The 16734-nt window shown below is 39.2% G+C and overlaps 2 protein-coding genes across 6 annotated transcripts in view; both read right to left on the bottom strand.

Moving 5' to 3' along the window:
• si:zfos-2326c3.2 (traf2 and NCK-interacting protein kinase) overlaps positions 1-16734 on the bottom strand; it is a 594814-nt gene that overhangs the window by 243828 nt on the left and 334252 nt on the right. The window lies entirely within an intron of this gene.
• Positions 1-16734, bottom strand: part of il1rapl2 (interleukin 1 receptor accessory protein-like 2) — a 478610-nt gene that overhangs the window by 190433 nt on the left and 271443 nt on the right. For all 4 annotated transcript variants that reach the window (XM_046030692.1, XM_046030693.1, XM_046030695.1 and 1 more), the window contains exons 3-4: positions 9267-9436; positions 7855-7958 (exon numbers count right to left, since the gene is read on the bottom strand). In XM_046030692.1, the coding sequence (XP_045886648.1) occupies positions 7855-7958; positions 9267-9436 (274 nt within the window). The remainder of the gene's footprint in view (positions 1-7854; positions 7959-9266; positions 9437-16734) is intronic.

Genomic DNA, 16734 nt, shown 5'->3' with positions numbered 1-16734 from the left:
TTTTGCAGTTATTGTCTCCTGAGAAGGAATGTCACTCCACCTTTAATGCTTGTTCACCTTTGCTTTTATAACAGTGTCTCCTGGTTGCCCCCCCCCCCTCCCCCAAACCCACAGTTTGTATGAGCTATAGACATTAGGGATCTGCAGTGTAATCAACAGGTAAAAGACAGGTCCCAGCATTCTATATGAAGTTGAGCATGTATATACTTCAGAGGATAGGGGACAGCAATATGCCCTGTAGTATTTTATTAGAATAAGATGAAAAGCTCATTTTTTACAGCTACAGCCATAAACAAGGCAGAATTGTTTAACGAGGAGTCATCACATGTTTTCTATAGACAACAATTCCACAGGATTATTATTAGGGGTGTATCGGAATAAATCAGCGCTATGGAAATATTTTGGATTTCGGAGAAAAGACGGGTCAACAGACAAAGCACGTGCCATATGCAAACAATCTCATTATGAGATAAAATACTAGACAAACTTGGCTGGGCACCTAAAAATGGGCAAGGCATTGACACCCATGCTAACGCCTGCTTACCAGCTTTGACTAGCATTTTCCCACAAAAACTGAACCACAACTCCAAACAAACGATGAGTATCACAGCTGCCATTTCGTATTTCATTTGCAAAGACATGAGGCCCTACAGTGTTGTCGAGAACAACGGTTTTCGTGAGCTACTGCAAACTCTGGAGCCGAGATATGCAATTCCATCGAGACAGCACTTCAGTCAAATTTGCATATCAGGTCTGTACAATCAAGTTAAAGGTGACATTAAATGTGACTTAACGAACGCATGAAGAGTTGTTATAGCTACGGATGGATGGACATCATGTACAACAGACGCCTATGTAACTGTGACCTGTCATCATACTGACACCGACTGGCAAGTGTTCTGCAGACACATCTTTTGAACGATTTACACAAAGGACCAAGTCTTGGGACAGTTTTGAAAGAAGCATGTAAGGAGTGGAATATGGGTGACAAAAAACCCGGGCTTGTTTCAGATAACGCCAGCAACATGTCCGTGGCTGGAGCAGAGGCAAGTCTATCATATTTTTTTGTCTATGTGTAGTAATGTCTAAGAATACAAAGACTATTCATAAAGTTTCCATTTGCTATTGTGTGTTTGTGTTTATTTTTGTTTAAATCATTTACAGAATGACACAGTGGCACAGGTTGAGAATACACCTCTTCACTCATCTGGTGACCAAACTTCTGATGATCAATCTGAATTGGTGCCTGTGTCCCAGGCTCAAGCCACTGAACAAGGTGTGTGTGTACAGTATTTTTCCATTGACTCAGTGTTATAAAGAAGTGGATTAGAGTGTTTGGAGTACAGAAAGATATATTTTGTCTTCTGAAACAAGTATTGTGTTCTGTATCATTTTAGAATATGTTCCTGCTTCCAAGAAGTCAAAGGCACTTGAAGATCTCTTTGGTGACACCTTCTGCACTGTGGACCCAATAGCCAGACTGTCAAGACCTCCAGAGAGCTAGCCCATGCTGAAGTTGCTAAGTATAAAGACACTGCATCTTTGATCCTGGGAGGTAATGTGTTAGAGTGGTGGAAAGGTCAACAGAATGAGCTTTCTCTCCTGGCAAACCTTTGCATTCCTGGTACTAGTGTACCTTCTGAGCATAAATTTAGCACTGCAGGTGACATTGTCCATTCAGAAAGCAGCGTTCTGTCTCCTGAACATGTCGATCAGTTGGCTTTTTTGAACAAAAACCTCTCAAGGCAGAACACTGAAGGACATACTTGACTGTTGTAGAGATTCCATAATAAGCCATGATACAAGCCGTCATCAAACTACTGATGATTACATGCAAAGGACTTTGTTAACTATTTTACTTGTTTAATAGGCACAAATATGGAATTGTTTACATTTTCTTTGTTGTGATATTTTGATTTTGATTTGGTTAAGAAAACTGTATATCCCAAAGTAGTAGTGGATAGTTATGATGCAGGAAGACTGTACTGCATTTACACTTCAATATAAGTTAAGTGGTGACCTTGGTTATTATTACTAAGTTACTGAGAAAATATATATATATATATAGTTTGAGACACTAAATTTGAGTGAATGTTTACACAAAAATCCTGCTTTAACTTTTTTGTAAATGGGAACTTTAAGTTGTTTCAGTTTTCTTTTATAAGCTGTGAAAATGTAAAAGCTCATTATATCTAAACCACTCAGTGAGCACACAGATGTAACCTTGCAAATCCAAGGTACTAAAGCATATGTACACTGTTATGTTCATAAATGACAAGTCTTTAAAGTTAACGGATTTAAAAAACATTTGCCCTGAAAGAGTATGAATGAGAAATGTGGCACTTTGTAGTGAACAAAAAATAGATTGTTTTTCTTTTAAATGTATGGAAGAGCTCCATAATAAATTTGTCAAATCATATTTTAGTTGCATTTGTCGTGAATTGGAATAAATCTAACTGAATGAATCGCATCAAAATCGTGTCGTGGCAGGCTTTGTGATATCGGCAAATATTTTATTTGCTTTCCCAAACCAACATGAAACCAACTAGTTGTGAGTTACCATCTACTGTATGTAATTTTCAGATGACACGGAAGTTGTCATGAAGGTTGCTAGGAATAGGAAACCTTACGTTTTTCAAGACCGAAGTAGTTTGCAGTGTTGCCTAACTAAGTTGACAACAGCCTTTTCCATGCTTGTCACCTTTTTTGTGCGGAACATCAGACCTATTTAAATCACTGAACAAATTGTGGGTAGGTTCTCAGAGGACTGAAACCAGGCTACATTTTATTTGTCTAGAAACTACAAATCTATAAACTACATTAAATGTGGTTTTGGTAAGCACTTGACAACATTCACTTGTCTGCTTTCAGACTCATATCCTCAGTTAGAACAAAGTGAAGGCGGGATGTCTGAGTGCTTTAAGAGCTTGTCGGTGACCTCAGAGAGAATAGGACATATAATTTGCCGGGAGCTACAAAGCTCGGGGCAGACCCAGGGCATGCTGCATGAATTAAAGGAGCCTGGGCCTCTTTGTAGAGGTCATGAAAAGGATCAACGATGAGTGTGGATGGCAATCATTTTGCCTTGGGCCAATGGATGTGTAGCTTGTATTGAAGAATTCAACTGAGGTTTTTCACCCTTTACACAAGTGGTGCTTATTACAGCATTTCTTTTGTGCCTTAAATTGAGAATGACTCCTGTGTGAACTCATCAGAAGATTATATCTCCTGCTCTGTCACATGCTTTGGCACAAATTTGGAGTTCTGATGCATTTTACATTTAAACACATTTTTTTAACTATACAGAAGAAGAACTAAGTCATTAGCACGGCCAGTAGCACCCACAGCAGCTGAACAGACAAAACAAAGGAAATAGCGCTAAACCACTCCAAGGAAATGGCATCACAGTACAGAGAGATCTGTCAAGAGCAGTGTAAAACTCCACTGTAATAACAGCTTTGCAATAGATGGAGGAAAACAGGACCTAAAATGATATAAATCACGGACAACCGCTTAGATCAAAGAGAAAAGCAAAATCGCTGCTGCAGTGGAGGCTAGGGAGAGACTAAGTAATGGAAAAAGACCATAAAAGTTACGGAGGAGAGAAAATTCCATAGAAACGTGTCTTTCTACCCCATGGCTTGTTAATTCACTAGAGATGATGTAGACATCTCATCACAACCATGTATCACCAGTGACAAAGATAAGGTATAGAACAGGTGAATGTCGGTTGAGTTGGTGAGTAGGGGGAGGGCTATAGATAAATAGCTGGATGAGAAGAGAGTAAAAACTGAATGCACAGCAGGGTATGTGGACCAATATGCACACAGCAGAGGGGTAGAAAACTCATTGCTGCAATGCCATGATAGCTTATATATGGCTTTTTTTAAAAAAATAAAAAAAACATACTGGAAATCCATAAAACAACTGTTTAGCGGTAAAGCTTATCATTTATAAAGTTATAACTTGCAGGCGAGACATTTCTTCATGATAATAAAAATCTTAGTCTACACAGCTAGCTGTTAATGTGACAGGAAGTTGCCTCCTTTCTTAGCTTATTGGAATGAAGGAATAGTAATGTTAACTTATTGGCTATAGATCAAGCAACTGTAGCTGTCACATTTTGCGGGACCTTTGTAAGTGTGGTTTCTATGGCAACAATTCTGTCATGGCTTTCGTCATATTCGGAAGTGGCCATGGTTTCATCTAAAGTTGATTGGAAAAACCACATATAAGATAACTGCAGTTTTTCCAACCAAAACTTTGCTTTTAACAAACTGTGTCAACATAGGATTTATTGAGTGTTGATTATCAGCCACACATGATCGTCTGCATATCTCTTTGTGATTTTGTTTTAATTATAAGATTACCAACGTGATGCATTTTGCATCCAAAACCCGTCGTTCTGCTTTTGAACTCCACACGCACATCAAACTGATCACCAAAGCACTGATAATAGAGTTTGACAAACTGTTTCAATATTCATTAAGCTGCCACAAACACTCAATAACAGTGTGAGCTGTTGAAACAGGCATTTCTTCCTCACCAGTTTCTGTGCAAAACTCTCCACCGCCTTATTAATATCCATGACGCTAACAGCTAATTATACACTGAGCTGAAATTCCATGGATTACTTTGTCATTTGTGTACTTTTCATGTTCATGTCAACATAAGCTATCAGTCATTTGAGTTTGTTTTCTATCCCCTAACTGCGTGCAAATCTCACAAAGACATCAACTGGAGACCCGTTTATAGTGAAACAGGGATACAATGAGACTTAGTTAAAACTCAACAGCCTCCCCGGTTGTTCTGATGTTCTAGTTCCACTGTCCAATATATCGTTTATTCCTATTCTTTGCCGTGTTTCTCCTCTAATTCAGTGTTGATGACTTTTACCAAAGCAAACAATCTATAGTTATTTGCAAAATGTGTAAGCATCGTGGGTGTCAAGGTGAAACATCACACGAATATACAAATATCGGAGAGGCAATTCATCGTTGAACCTTGGCAGCATATGGAGAAAAATGAAGTATCAAACTGTACAATTTTAAATAAGATTACACCCATTTTACCTATGTAAGGCAGGTTGTGGCTGCAACTGAGATTAATCTGATGTTTTTATTGTTAGTGTATAAACCCAACTTCACCTCCTGCCAGTCAGAACTGAGTGACAGGTGTGTACATGAAACTAATCCTGAAAAAGACGGTGGGCAGATAAAGAATAAGATTCATGAAGAACAACAATATAGATCACATCAAGGGTACTAAATATACTAAAGTACATTCTCCCACTGGCTTTCTAGTAATATAGTATGATCTAATAGGTAGCTCCCCACTAGGATAGGAGGTGCTTTGTCTCGATGTGTATGTGTGTGTGTGTGTTAATAAGAGACCCTGAGACAATGACAGACACCAAGCCCTAATTAGGTTGTCATGCTGAGAGAGCGAAGGAAAGACAGAAAGAGAGAGAGAGAGAGGGAGAGAGAGCTTATTAAGGAGGATAGGTGTCAAGCTCTGGCAGGAAAAGGAGGTGGGAGAAGAGCAGAGGAGAGGGAGGGTGATGAAGGGAGCTAAATAGGAGGAGCTGGAGAGGGGTAAAGGGAGGAAGGAAGATGGTGGTGGCTGTTGAGGCAAGAAAGCAAAGGAAGAAAAACAGGAGATGAGAGAGAAAGAGAAGATGGAGGCGGCTGGCGAGATGAAGGGAGAGGAGATTAGGTGTGGGAGGGGGAAAAAAGGGGGTAGGGGGAAGAAGGTGATGGAGAAAACGGGGCAAAGGGAAAGAAACAGGAGACAGAGGTACCAGATGCAGAGGAGGAAGACAAACTGAATCAAGTAGAGAGGGGAGACAGTGATTTACAGCATAAAACATGAGGAGAGCTGTTCCTGTAGTGCACAGCTAAGCTGCTGTGGTTTTGAAGGCAGAGAATGGAAGAAGTGAAACAAAAATAGCACCCTCTTATTTTATTGGTTTTCTAATCATTCATATTGGTTATGATGAAACACTCACCAAAGTAATTTCTGAGATTTGGGATAGATTGCTGCAATGAAGCCCAGTTGTAAACAAACAGTTTAGCCGGACTATCTAAACCACTGGTTCTCAAAGTAGGTTCTGGGGACTCCCAGGCATCCTTGAGGGAGGTTCCAGTGGGTCCCCAGCAAAAAGGAAAATAATTTATTTTCCGCTATAATTCCAAATGTAACACAATGACAGAATATCTCAGTATTTTGGTCATGGGGTTTTAACACTTTCTGTAATAAAACATCTAAAAGACCTGGGACAAAATCTCATTACATGGGGGTCAGTTTAGTTCATTTGTTGTCTATTTAGGGGTCCTTGATGTGAAATAGTTTGAGAACCACTGATCTATAACTATATTTGGACGTAAAACCGAAAGTGAGCACACCCAAAATGTTGGTAATAGTCGCTCTGTGTCTGAAATCTGCAGGTATTGTAGGACAAGGTTAAACCAGGAAGTCATTCAATGAACTGGTTTTCTCTTTCAAACCTGTAGGTTGATTGATCTGAATGATTTACAAATGGCCAAAAACTACAAACAAAAAGATCCAAGCGTGTACAAGTTCATTCTTGACCTTGAAAACCGTTTAAAAAAACAAATAAATGACAACTTATAACAACTTCAGGTCCACTTCCATATATTGACAGATGACATTAATGACATTAGGTCATTAGGGTTACACAAAAGTAGCAGGAAAATGAACACTTCACTATGGATATTGGCTGACTTTAGGCAAAATATTTACTTTACAAGAGGGCATATTTTAATTCAGTTCATTCTGCGCACACACACCATCCACTTGCAGGTAAACAAGACTTTAAGCCTTGTACACACGAGTTGGTACCCCATCACCACCACCAACACTGTAGTATCAAACAAATTCACACAGACACACATACACATACACACATGCACACGTATCCCTGAAGGGCCACATAGGACTCAGGCCAAAGTGTGCTGTATTGCCAACAGCCATATTGTAAATATTCAATTCACTCAACTGGCAGCATTCCACATAGCTACCAAGGCAAATATGCATATGCGTATGTACACACACACACACACACACACACACACACACACACACACATACATACATACATACATTTGATATTTTAAACAGACCTCAGCAAATGTAATGAAAAAAACTGTTTTTGAAGATAAACTCCTAATGTACCACTGACTGACTAAAATAAATAGTAATAGTGAATATCTCAAAAAGTTGAAAACAGTTACATTTTTGAGAAACCATCTATCTGTGTTTTGAAATATTGATTCCTGAGAGCAGGGGGCATTATTTTCTCAAAATGCATACTGAGCAGTTTCGAATAAAAACCACATTCTTTTCATTCAAACACCAAAAACAGTGTTGCTATTTGCCCAAGCAATGTAAATGGGCCACCTGGGTAGAGACAGAACACTTAGAGTCAAAACTCTATTCCAAGGTTGTTCCCATGTGAAGAAATCAACAATACCGAGGCAACTCCAAGAGAACTGCTCCATGTCAGAGGAGGGCCAAAAATATTTTGTTTGCATGTTGGTGTATATGAGTATATGAGCTGTGGCTGGAAGTGAAACTTCAAAATAAAGTCTGTGTTTTGCTCAGTGTACTTTGACCTACCTCCCATCTGGGGAGAGAAGCAGTATTTATGTGATATTCACAAAGTGTTATCAACAGTGCATCCAGCAGAACCAGAAATAATCCCACTGTAAATGGTGCTTCCTTGGAGAATCTAGGTTGTTACCTAAACTCGTTTTTAGACATTTTGCTTCAGGGTTGACTCATGACTGTGTCAAGTTATTGGTCAAAAGGAATTTAGCTGTGTGCACAGTTTACCTTAGAACACAGGTGTAAAATCCATTGTCTTCCATTTCAGCAGATCTGAACCAGATGGAGTCGTCTTCTTTACTCAGCCTATGTCCTGAGAAGATGATAGGCTCCTAAAGGACACAGACAATGTTAGATTAATAATAAAACAATTACTGAAATAATGAATGACATTTAGATATAAGTGTAAGTAAAGATACATAAATCAATGACCTCTTTCTATGAGGTATTAACATAGGTAAAATAATTACAATCAAATAGGACAGAAAAGTATAACATTAAATCCAAAGATGTAATATCTACAGTTTCAATGTTCTGTAGAGATGCATATTACATATATCATTAGGTCTAAATGTAATCCACCTAAATCCTGCTTTATCATTCAGATAGAATCCACAGGGCTGGGAAAGGAGGGCAACTTTTTTATTATAGCACATGGGACAACGGTATGATTTTCAGTCCCTCTAGTTTCAGTATATTGGCTATTACTCAAACACACAAACACTGAAGAAATGACACTTTGCTACATTGTAAAGAGAGTGTGCAGCTTGTATAACAGTGTAAATTTGCTGTCCCCTCAAAACAACACATCACACAGCCATTAATGTCTAAACCTTTGGCAATAAAAGTGGGTACACCCCTAAGTGAAAATGTCCAAATTGGGCCCAAAGTGTCAATATTTGTCTTAAGCTTCACCGGTGTTGTGCCGAGTTGTCCGCTCCTCGCGGGAATTTCGGATCATTTATCACCCTTGATGAACCACACAAAGAATATTTTTTCGGTTTTAAATAGTCTGCTACTTGCAGTTGAAGAATTAGCATGTCATTTTGATTTGAGACACTGATCTGGTAAATGGCAGGCAGAGGACTAGATGTCCCCTGATTGGGGTGTGTTGATCCAACCAATCTTGTGGTACAGTATATCCTCCTCACTTGTTGTGATAGTTGACCCTGACAGATTCAATGAAACATGCCTGGGAAAAGAAAATCCATTTTTCAAATGAAAACACAGGCATTTTCATTTTATTTCCATTTTTTTATATACATAATTTAAATTCAACTCACAGTCAAGTAGTTTTACACATTTTCCACTCTACTTCTAGCCCTGATCCAAAAAATTAGACTATATGAATCAGTAATATTTCTTTTGCATTGACTTTAATGGGAAGACTTTTCACAGGTATCATGTTTTTTGATACTTTCACCTGATATGTTTTATCTCCACTTTCTCCACTTGAGACTGCAAAGTCTCCATGAAGATTACTTACCATTCAGTGAGGTCATATCCGGTGCGTAATTGGGTTCCATCTTACGATGTATGCAGATCGGAAATTATTTTCAATGTATCATTGTCAGCGTTGGACTTCCATACCCACCTCCCCTTTTTCCTCCCCCATTATCTATAATTCCAGGTGATCTTACCTCTGCATCTCCTTTGTTCTTATACCAGATGAGGCGCAGTTTGGCGTTGGTGGCCATGGTGTAGTTGGTTCGGATGTAGCTGTAGAACAAGGCACATTTCACCCGAACGGGTTCACCGGCCAGAACATGGTACTCCTTCAGATCCACTGACCAGTCTATGCATCCATCCACTGTGAGGAGAAAAAAGAAAAATTGAGAATATGATGATAGATAATACAGTATATAGGCCATTACACAGTGGCCAGATTCCAAGTACAACTCCGATGGCAACTGCAGAGGGGAGAAACGTTAATGGAAACAGAGAACAGGGTTAGAAACTTAAATAGGTTATAAAGAAAAACATGAACAATCATCAAAAACACCTATAACTTTATATAAGATATAAAAATGATTCTTTGTACAGAAATTCTTGACAGGGAGAAAGACTGAGAGACATAGAAAGAGAAAGAGGGTGATTGACAGGGATATTGTTTTATCTTGTTTCTCTGGTAATAATGTTCTTTACCTTCAAGGCAATAAAACACTGAATATAAATTTGAGAAAGTGTGTGTGTGTGTGCGTTAGTGGGGGAAACAGCGCAAGAGACATTTTTTATATATGTCAAAGGCATACACGGAAAGAGTGACATGAATGAAATGGCAAGCGTAGGACCTAAAGTGTAATTGAACATCTGAAATAAAGAACAGACAAGACATACAAATTAATCCATTTTCTGCGTGTCCATTTCAGTTTTACGAACAATTGTTTGCCCTTTTCCGTTTTTTATATATCGCGTTTCCCTACATATTGCTAGAAACTGAAAGAGCGAGAAAAAAGAGCAATAGCCGAAGGAGGAAGAGGAGGTCGTGTCCAAATAAAAAGACAGAAAAGAAGAGAGGAAGTGTGTGGTGGCAATGTCGGGGTGGGACGAGGTCAACCGGAACGAACAGAAAACAAGTTGTAGATGGAAGACAAGTAGGAGCTGGTGAAACGCAGAGGTCAGGATGGGAAATGACAAGGAGCTTTTCCCAAATGGACCCCCACCCCCACCCTCTTCCCCCATCTTCTCCCGCTCCTCTCCTTCTCTCTTTTCTTTGTTCCTCTGACTTCTGTTTGTCTTCCCTCATGGTCTAAAGCTTTTAACTGAAGCCCCCAGGCTTTTGCCACAAGGCCTTCCATCTGAGTTACAGCCCCACAGCAATACAGCCTCAGGATCTGTCATCTGCCCAAAAATACCTCCTCAGCCTCACATCCTTGTTGGTTTACTCGTTTTTGTTTGGCAATAACCAGCGTGTATATCAAACAAATCCAAAAACATTACTGAAATATGAACAGATAATTCCCTCTGAGCAAATTATCCAAATGTTGCCTGTAATATTGTCATATTGTGTAATATATCCCTTTTTTCCTTGCCACAAACATCAGCATCAACTCAATCAAATTGAAACACACTGACATCACACACACACACTGCTAACTCACAAGGATGTCGGGTATCGGATGTCCACGTAGGGTAAACATTCACAAATCATACAGTATCAAAAAGGGTGCTCCTTATAACCAAAGATCTTGGTTAATAATCATCACATTCAGATATTTTCTTCAGTAGCAAAAGTAATGTGACGGTCATATGTACAATGTCAACAGGAACTGCTAGTATCCAAAAGCAGCAGAACTTTTCTAAATGTAGCAGAACTTGTAAAATAGTAAATAATTTACTGTGATAACTTGATTAGCTGTTGTGGCCCATTTTTTGTGTCAATAGGGTTCTCTCTCATTTGAAAAAAAAAAGCTGCATCTGGGCCTACTCCCACTATAAACTGCAATTGTGTTTATAAGGAAAATTATAGCAATTTAGCCAAATACAATCACGGCATCTATTTTCCCACAGTTAAAACCTCCTGTTCTGTTGCCACTATTCATTTCCACCCAGATCATTAATACTTAATGCGGCTTATTTCAGAGTCAAGTTATATTTTTGTCCTTTGTTTGTTTTGTCTTTTGTTTTTTTTAAAGTAGGTTTCAAATACAATTCATGTTTATCATTTGATAAATGTTAGTACGTTTAAACTATTCTGATATACTGTTTTATGTTTGTATAGTTTGTTGGCAGCCTATACATATAAGTATAAGATGTATATCAAATATGAGGAGTTTACATGGCAGAGAGCAATTTATCACAGAAAAGGAAGCAGTCTATACGATTACTACATTCGGTATAAGCCCCACTCACTTCCTGAATACGTCTGAATACAGATTTTGACATGAACAGATACAGCTAGTAGCTTTGCAGTACACCCCTAGTGGATATACCCTGATATGGCTACAAGATAATGTCATTAAGCCCCTAGTCAGGTTTCTGCTCCCGTGCTAAAGTGTGCGGTCAGAAGTCAGTCGCTCCATGGATGTGGATTGTTACCATGGATACCACTGTAAGTCAATGTAAACATGTTTTAGCACTCTGTAAAATGTGTCAAGTGTAATTTGTGGTGCGTTAACTCACTATCAAAGATTTAAAGACTTTATTTGCATGAGTTTGCAGCACAAATTTGTGACCGACCACTTAATAGGTTACATTTATAGATTTAGCAATATGCATAGAGTCATAGAGAGGCAGGAGAGATTTACTGTAGTATCGCTGAACACACACATACACACACACCTAAGCAGATTTATTGCACACATAATCACTCTTTCTGTCACCATAACTCTTTCTTTTCTCTTTTCTTCTCTCTCTCTCTCTCTCTCTCTCTCTCTCTCTCCCACACACACACACACACACACACACACACACACACACACAGTACTTACGAGCAGTCATTGAATCATTGACAATCCTGCCAGACATTTAGAAGACTACAGTCATAAAAACGTACTCTGTGTGTTTGTGTTTTAGCAAATGTGAATTTGTATGCATTTGTACGTTTGCATATGTATGAGAGAGAGACAAACAGGTTTGAATGGTTTTGGAAATGTATGTATGTGTGTGTGTGTGTGTGTGTGTGTGTGTGTGTGTGTGTTAAAAATCAAGTAAAGAATAGACCAGCCTGACTTAATGAGCGGACACAAATTGAAGGTGTGAGTGGAGTCCATTCACCCCCCCCACACACACACACACAAGGATACACCCAGGGCATCACATTAATAGAAAATCACATTAGTTTGGTCTACTGGACTAATGCCTTTTGTTTGACACAAGGTTTATCAGAGGTCAGGTACACACATACACACTTACACATGCATACACACACTGAAACGCATTAGAACGACAGGACCGTATGTAGCTGCAGGTCATAAAGAAAGCAAACTCCCAATAATTCATTTATCACTGCTTCTACACTTGTCCGTGTGTGTTAATCTGTGTAGGTGAGTGTATGTGCATGAGTGGGCGTGTATCTAAGCCTGCAGTATGTGTGTGTGTACGGTGCAGTGCAGCTGCAAGTGTCTGTACACATATTAAATGTGTGGGCGAGGTGTGAGCATGGGCAGATATATTATTCCCCCTCAGCTCCATCTGCATATGGATGCTCCCAAACGGCAGAATGAAAATAACCCTGGATAAATGGCAGAGTTTCAGAGTTTGAAAAAGTGCAGAGAGTTTTGGGGCAAAACACATGCACATTCGGACACGCACACACAAGTGTGGCAAACCTAAATACTGGGTTATAGTATTAATCTTTTTCTTTTGGCCAATACAATGTTGTCATTAAGTAAAAAGTAAAAAATGTAGTAACAAAAACACTAAAAATAAAATTGTTCTCCACCTTCCCTGTAATTTTGATCTTCATTCATATGCCAACAACAAATGTAATATGTTAGTTAGTGTTAGGTGTTTCTAACACTAGTTAGTTGTTTCTGTGTTGGTTCTAAAGCAAACAAAATTGCTTCAAAAAACTAAAATGACTTGCAGAGAACTTATTCTGCCTTGTTTTAGCCTGTTGACCCTACACTGGATACAACTGGAATTATGTCGATCCACTGGTAGAAATTTTCAAGGTGTTTGAGAACAAACAAGTCAATCACTTGAAAGTTGAGCTTCTTTTTGTGGTGGCAGGAAAGATTACTGTTGAATTATTTGAGTATCATACCTCAAACCTTTATGTTTATTAGCAAAGGATCTTTAACAGGACGGTAGAGGAGACTGACAGATGGCGACAAAGAGTGACTCACAGTCTTAAGCTTCCAGGTACCTGTGTCTCTTGATTTTACTTGAAAACGTTACCAAGCGACGGTGACCGAATCTAAAGACAAATTCTGTGCATTGAATAGTTACACCTGTCAAAGTCCTGTCCTATCTGATTGTTGGGTGCACTGCCCACTGCAAACCGTTTTGAAATATGTCACATTGTAAGGTGGTGTTGATAAACTATCTTTTTCTTGATGTTTGATGCAGGTGGAGGTGGTGTTCATGGACAGCTTGCCAATTGCTGCTTGTGGGGGGTCGCTGTCCGTGGTGCTGAATTTCCCACTCCAGTTAGTGAAACTTGTGGGACATTGTACTGAGCATAGGGAAGCTTCTATCTTCTATCTAGTATCTTTCAACTGACCACTGAATCGGTTCATCTAGGCCTAAAAGCTCTTTCACTCTTGAATGGCAAACCTTTGGTACTTTAAGGTACATTTTGCTGTCACAGTTTCCATTGTTGGTCCTCTTTATTTATGTTTGTATTTTCTTTTTTTGTTTGTTCTTTTGAGACCTTGAATCATTATTTTGTAAGTAGTATAATCTAAATGTTTATAAATCATAGTGAGTTTTCCTTAAAGATTACTCATGAGATGAAATGAATATAGTTTAACAGTGTTACTGAAGGAAAAAGCATGTCCGTATGTTTTATTATATTTAATAGCTGGAGGACTGTGAGTTATGTAGTTTGCACAGGGTGCAGCTTATTTATTTCAGGCTTGTCACTCAAACATAAAGCCCTTCAGAGCCCCAGCCTGTCTGCACACCTCCCACAATCCCCTGCAATACCACTACAGCTGCTGCCATAATAATAGCTTGACCTGACCCACAAACACAAACACACACACACACACACACACAGGTAATGATCCTGACATTCACAAACAGGTACAAACACACACGCACACTCAAAAAAAAAAAAACCACAAAAAAAACAGAGGAGTCACAAACACACACACACATAGAAGTGGGGCACACAGTCCAAAACAGGCGCAGTGACACACAGTCTATCACCACTGCAGGGCAATTTACACCCAGGTGAGAAAGAAAAGAATAGAGGGAAAGAAAAGGAGTAAAAAACAAAAGAGAGAGAAAGAAGGTGAGAGAATAAGATTAGAATGAGAGAGAGAGAGAGAATATCCGCCATTTGGCCAAGTGTTTTGTGCTGATGTTCAATTTCAGCACACAGCCAACTTGATGGTTACTTCTTTTCTCTGAACACATTTTATGAGAATAGGCTTTAGCCTGGATAGAGCTTTATATACGTATATAGTGAGAGCACATACTGTAGTGTGTGTGTGTTAGAGAGAGCAAGGAGAAGCGTGACAAACACAGAGACCAAGTGTGTTTGCCATTTTCCAAAATGACTCCTCAAAATGAGTTGCACTCTTGCACAAACCAGTCTACGGTGTACACACACACACACACACACACACACACACACACCAAAGCAATCTATTTTGTGAGCTGTATGAATATGGTAATGCATGTGTGGGTTATGGCCTTCATTCAGTGCAATGGAGTTACAACAGCATCTATCAGCATACAAGGCTTGTAGTGCCACAACACACACACACACACACACACACACACGGTCCGCATGCACACCAACACACAAATAACCCACAGTAATACGCTCAACCTCATATTAACACACATACACACACACAAAATGACACACGAGCGTCAGGGCTGAATAAATGGAGTTGACCACAATCTGCCCTCTGTCTAATGCTACCAAACATACTGAAATGTATTCACCCTCACACGAGAAAACACACACACACACACACACACTCATGACTATTCTTTCAAACAACCCATATTGTTGCACAAAAAGAAGAAACAAGTGACATTCATTAAAACCTAAACTGCTGCAAAAAAATCAATTAACTTAATTTGTGTACTGCAGCGACGATGAGTGCCTGAGTGTGTTTGCATAGAGGATTGGTTTTGTTGGACAACTCTAATAACAAAAACATGTTTTCCACACTGTTCAATAAAGACCCTGGAGAGTCATGTGACTAGCAGTCACAATCTGTCCAAAATCACCTTGTATACAATGATTTATGTCAAATGTAGAATGGTTTGGTATAAGTGGTAAAAGTTGGGGTAGCCACTAAGTTCAATACAACATTATCACATTTTCAGGATCCATCGGTATACATACTTTCGTACAAAAAATCCTTAGTTTTGGTTAAAAGTCTGGCTTTTTTGCTAGGTACAAAAAGAGATCTGACCTCTTTATTGTGACAGTATGTGATGCGGATTACAACCTAGAATAATAAACCAATGAACAGTCCTTCAAGTAACCACACAGAAGCATATTTAAACCACAGATACTTCCAATATCTATCTGCAACATCCATTCCAGGAGGTGGTGCTCCACTAAATCATTAAATGCTGCTGCAATATTGATTAGCCATTGACACTATTTACATTTATCATATTTCAGTAAACATGACTGATTACATTGTATTCACAAGCAATAATGCATGCAATCAGGTGTGAAGATGCCAAACAGGGACTGCAGATGGAAATGAGCTTTTAGCTGTATCTAATGCATCCATACGGTCACTCAACCTAAATTCTTTTGATGTGACTCTTCCTCTGATCTTACTTCACAGTTCGAGGTGCCTGGGTTTCAATCATCTGCACTGACACAGTTCTGTGGCCCTTAGTGAACATGCAGAACAGCTGAAACGGGGTTTATTTTTTATTATTTTTTTATGAGCAATATTTAATTGGTGTGGACATGTTCGGTGTGAAAACAACCCATCAAATGTGCCGTTTTCCTTCCCCTTTTAAAAGGAGTGTCCTCCCTGCCAAGGCGCTCTGCCAGTTTGGTCATTTGGTGCACCACAGACAGGTCAACACAACATGGTGCACTTGTATTTTGTGCTATTCTTAGTTCTTCAGGTCAGGGGATTTGGACTTCACTATCACCAAATGTTCAGAGTACTCAGCAACTGTGTGTGCTATCTTAAAGAGAAGAAAAACATGTGATATGATTGGTCAGGCTGGAGGCCAGGCTCAGCACAGTTACAGTACCATTTCCAACTGTGTTATGGTTCTCCCATGTGCCTCTTGACACATTCACTGTGCTTGTGCCACGTGCAGTTAATTCATGGAAATAAGGCCTAGCACATCAGTCCGGTTTACAATGCTTCAGATATGTTTAAAAAGTGGATGCTTGGTTTTGTGTATCAGCTCACGAAGCAGAAAGACAAATACGAGTGGGAGGGATCAGAAGTGAAAGAAGAATGATGTGTGAAGCAGAAGAAATGGGTGGGGGGTGGGGGGGAG

Source organism: Micropterus dolomieu, linkage group LG19 (assembly GCF_021292245.1).
Source record: "Micropterus dolomieu isolate WLL.071019.BEF.003 ecotype Adirondacks linkage group LG19, ASM2129224v1, whole genome shotgun sequence".
Lineage (NCBI taxonomy): Eukaryota > Metazoa > Chordata > Actinopteri > Centrarchiformes > Centrarchidae > Micropterus > Micropterus dolomieu.
The sequence above is the reverse complement of the archived record's forward strand: the minus strand, read 5'-3'. Positions and strand labels throughout refer to the sequence as shown.